The sequence below is a fragment of the Cebus imitator genome, unplaced genomic scaffold, assembly GCF_001604975.1.
Source record: "Cebus imitator isolate Cc_AM_T3 unplaced genomic scaffold, Cebus_imitator-1.0 Scaffold187, whole genome shotgun sequence".
Taxonomy (NCBI): Eukaryota; Metazoa; Chordata; class Mammalia; order Primates; family Cebidae; genus Cebus; species Cebus imitator.
Window position 1 is genome coordinate 2115029 of NW_016107502.1, and position 4828 is coordinate 2119856.

Consider the following 4828-nt stretch of genomic DNA (forward strand, 5'->3'; position numbering starts at 1 on the left):
GCCTCCTGGGTTCAGGCAATTCTCCTGCCTCAGCCTCCTGAGTAGCTGGGATTACAGGCAGGCGCCACTATGCCCAGCTAATGTTTTGTATTTTTAGTAGAGACGGGGTTTCACCATGTTGACCAGGATGGTCTCGATCTCTTGACCTCGTGATCCACCTGCCTCGGCCTCCCAAAGTGCTGGGATTACAGGCTTGAGCCACCGGGCCCGGCCCGCTGTTTTTTTTGAGACGGAGTCTTGCTTTGTCACCCAGGCTGGAGTGCAGTGGTGTGATCTTGGCTCACTGCAACCTCCATTTCCTGGGTTCAAGCAATCCTCCCACTTCACCCTCCTGCTAGCTAGGATTACAGGCATGTGCCACTATGCCCAGCTAATTTTAAAAAAATTTTAGTAGAGACCAGGTTTCATTATGTTGGCCAGGCTAGTCTTTAACTCCTGACCTCAAGTGATCCACCCACCTCAGCCTCCCTTAAGTGCTGGGACTACAGGCGTGAGCCACCAAACCCGGCCTCAAAGCCTTTGATTCTTACTAATAAATATCCCCTCCTTTTCCTTCCACTCTCCTTCCAATGCTTTACTGATAGAAAATGAGACAGAAACATGGAAATCAGCCTTAGGATGCCAGGAAGTCCAATACATAATCTGACAGAGAAGCAAGATTAAGGTTTTGCCAGGCCAAGAACCAGAAAATAGGGTCTTGCACAAAAAATAAATTAGATGAACATGTGGACTGTATTTGTCCTTGACATTCACCTAGGAGTACCTAACATCAGTTTGGGAATCAGCCAGGTTAGCATTCAGGGATGAGAGAGAATTGAGAGAGATGACACGGGTTGATTTGATAAAGCTCATGGTTTGAGAAAGTAAGGCAAGCCAGCTGGTGGGAAGATGCTTTATCCTGAGAAACAGATGGGACTCAATCAAAGCTGAAGGCTAGGCATGGCAGCACCAGTAATCCCAGCACTTTGGGAGGCTGAGGCAGGAGGATGCTTGAGACCAGGAGTTTGAGACTAGCCTGGGCAATATGGCAAGATTCCATCTCTACAAAAAAATAAAAAAATTAGTTAGGCATGGTAGTATGTGCCTGAAGTCACAGCCACTCGGAAGGCTAAGGTGGGAGGACTGCTTAAGCCCAGGAATCGAGGCTGCAATGAGCTCTAATTGCACCACTGTACTCCAGTGTGGGCGACAGAGCCAGACTCTGCCTCCAAAAAATAAAAAATAAATAAGCCAAAGCTGAGTTGCTCTTACTACACTTAAGCTGCAGAAATGTCATCTCTCCTACCAGAACTGGATAAAAGCAATGTGAATTGAAAGATTAATAGATTAATAAAGAGCATGTTATTCAACAAACTTGACCTGCCTCTCTACAGAAAGGAAATGTCGCAAGGATAAATCTAGACAACTTGTCAAAGCTACTTTCTTGTTCTGTTAAGAAACAGCCTTTCAACACTGGACTTCAAGTCCCCGGAAGAAGCTTAGAGATCCCTAGGGGACCACCTACCTCTCCATCCAGGTGATCTAGCAAAGTGCACATGTTAGACATCAGGATAGCTGGGACACGTTCTGCTAATTCTGTCAGGAACGCTGCAAAGCCCTTTGTCCCTGCAGGATCTCGACTCAACTCTTGGGGACACTTTTGTCCAATCTCTCTACACAGAGAAGAAAACACAGCCATAGCAACATAGCTCAATTATTCAGTTCCCAGTAAGGGGAGGTAAGACAGGTATCTAATATCTGAAGAAAGCTACTGTTGCACAGACAATATATTTCCAATATTTCTTTATTCCCTCCCTGAGGAAAATAAGCATGAGAAGCTTTGAGATGGAAGAGTCACCTTACAATCTCTCCCACTATGCTCTTCATTCCATAGTCAGTTGCCCACAGACTCACAGCTGCGACCAGTACAGGTGCCAGGTGTTCAAAGTGCTGCAGCATCTGGATGATCTTCACCGTGGCACCTGTGGAAGCATTAAACATGAGAAATTACGGGCAAAATGAAAAAAGGCAGGGCAAAGTGACAGGTAACTTACTGAGCATATGGTTGTAACGGGTCAAGGCTACACCAAGCAGGTGTGTTATGGCTTCCCGAGTGGGGCGGTTCTTCTGGTGACTAATAGTGGGATTCTCCAGAAGGCGGTAGCAACAGCCAGTAACCAAACTGCGAAAGGAAGAGTTTGAGAGGATGAAAGCAGCTGTCTGGATCCACTTATATTGGCGCCCCGCCCTGCCTCATTCATTCTGTCCCCACTGCTCCCAAAGTCAGGGTCTTCTAGTTTTCTTTATTCTAGCTATGACCTTCTATACCAGGTTGCTTTGCTTTGCTGACCCCACTTAGGTACTCCTTCTTTCAAGATTACCAACTTTCAATCAGTTGTGATGCTGACAAAGAACCTGGATATACGATAAAAGTACTACAAAGTCACCAATGACTTCTCATCCCTAAATATAACAACTGATTCAATCCTCATCTCAATTGATCTTTCACAGCTGCATGTGATACAGTTACTCACTTTCTTCTTGAAATAAAGGCTTCATCTGGCTTCCAGGACACAAGAACAAGACTCCTTTCTCAGTTTCTTTGGCGACTTCCTCACACTCTTTTTTTTTGAGACAGTGTCTGCCTCTGTTGCCCATGCTAGAGTGCAGTGGCACGATCACAGCTCACTGCATCCTTGACCTCCTAGTAGCTCAGGTGATGCTCCCACCTCAGCCTCCACCATGCCCAGCTCATTTTTCTAGTTTTTGTAGAGACACGATTTCACTATGTTGCCCAGGCTGATCTCAAACTGCTGGCTCAAGCAATCCTCCTTCCTCAGCCTCCCAAAGTGCTAGGATTATAGGCGTGAGGGCGTGCACCCAGCTTCCTCACTCTTAATTAATGCTGGAGTGGCCTAGGGTACCAGTTCTTGGATTTCTGCTCTCTTTTGGCTACACTTAACTGATTTCATTCAGTCTCACAGCTTTGAATACTATTATATTCCCAAATGTGTTATCCCTAGCTCAGACCTCTCTCCTGAAGTGCAGATCTATATATTCAACAGCCGAATCTGACAACTTTATGTGGCTATCTAATAAACACCTCAAACATTGTGTGTCCAAAACAGAACTTCTGATCTTCCTCCCAAAACACCTATTCACAGCCTTTTCCTTGTCTCAGTTACCAGTAACTCTAGTCTTCCAAATGCTCAGGCCAAAACCCGGGAGAGTCATCCTTCATTGGACTCTCCCTCACACCTCACACCCAGTCTGTTAGCAAATCCTGTAAGCTCCACCTTAAGGAAAAAGTATAGAACCCAATTACTTCTCCCCCATCTCCACTGCCATGCCGTGGTCTAAGAGACCATCATCTCTTGCTTGAGTTACTGGATAAGCCTAACGGGTCTCTTGCTTCCCCTTTCCCTCCATAGTTTATTTCAATATAACAGCTAGGATGGCCCTGTTAAAGTACAAGTCAGATCACCTCACTGCCCTGCTTGGAAACCTCAGGGCTCCATCTCACTCTGAGGAAATGCCAAAGACACCATGATGGCTCATAAGAACCTGCGGTCTGGCTCCCCACTGCTCCCATGGCCTCACAGCCTAGCCCTCTTCCCTGTTCTCAGCTGTCAGCTCTGGCATCCTTGCTATTGCTAGTACATGCTGGACACACTCCCTCCTCAAGGTCTTCGCATTTGCTGTTCCTTTTCCTTGCCCTTGCTATTCCTCCACATATTCTCACAGGCCTCATTCACCTCCTCTGGGTCTTTGCTCAAATGTCACCATCTCAAAAAAGTCTTATTAGAGTAGCTGATTGATTGATCTATCTATCTGTTTTATTTATTTATTTTTTTTTTGGAGACAGGATTTTGCTCTTGTTGTCAAGGCTGGAGTGCAGTGCTGTGATCTCAGCTCACTGCAACCTCCACCTCCTGGGTTTAAGTGATTCTCCTGCCTCAGCCTCAAGTAGCTGGGATTACAGGCACTCGCCACCACACCCAGCTAATTTGTGTGTGTGTGTGTGTGTGTGTGTGTGTGTGTCTATGTGTGTTTTAAAGTAGAGATAGGGTTTCATCATGTTGGCCAGGATGGTCTTGACTCCTGACCTCAGGTGACCCACCTTCCTTGGCCTCCCAAAGTGCTGGGATTATAGGTATGAGCTACTACACCTGGCCTAGAGTAGCTGATTTATAAATCACAACCTTCTTCCATCAAACTTATGTTAAAAACAGACTCTATAGTACAGACTCTAAGAGGGCAGAAACTTTTGTTTCCAGTGCCTATAATGGTGCCAGCTCCACATCTAGGAGATTCTCAGTAAATACTGTTTTAGGAATAAATGCGCATTTAGAGATGAAAGGACTTCATATGACTTTCTAACATTTCATTATCCAATTCTTAGCAACTCCATGTTATGATTATAGTTTTATTACAGATAGAATTGAGGGATGATGTAATCCCAGCACTTTGGGAGGCAGAGGCGGGCGGATCAAAAGGTCAGGAGTTCGAGACCAGCCTGATCAACATGGTGAAACCCCATCTCTACTAAAAATACAAAAAATTAGCCAGGTGTGGTGGCAGGCACCTGTAGTCCCAGTTACTTGGGAGGCTAAGGTAGGATAATTGCTTGAACCTGGGAGGCGGAGGTTGCAGTGAGCCGAGTTCACGTCACTACACTCCAGCCTGGGTGATAGAGCGAGACTCAATCTCAAAAAAAACAGAGAAAAGTTAGCTGGACCTGGTGGCAGGCACCTGTAGTGCCAGCTACTCGGGAGGCTAAGGCTGCAGTGACCTGAGATCGCACCACTGCACTCCAGCCTGGGCGACAGAGTGAGACTCTGTGTAAAAA

The 4828-nt window shown here is 46.0% G+C and overlaps 1 protein-coding gene across 2 annotated transcripts in view; it reads right to left on the minus strand.

The window, feature by feature from the left end:
• The window catches only part of NCAPD2 (non-SMC condensin I complex subunit D2), a 36718-nt gene that overhangs the window by 18213 nt on the left and 13677 nt on the right, over positions 1-4828 (minus strand). For both annotated transcript variants that reach the window (XM_017546129.2, XM_037744846.1), the window contains 3 exons: positions 2034-2161; positions 1838-1961; positions 1505-1652 (listed from right to left, as the gene is read on the minus strand). In XM_017546129.2, coding sequence (XP_017401618.1) covers positions 1505-1652; positions 1838-1961; positions 2034-2161 — 400 coding nt within the window. The remainder of the gene's footprint in view (positions 1-1504; positions 1653-1837; positions 1962-2033; positions 2162-4828) is intronic.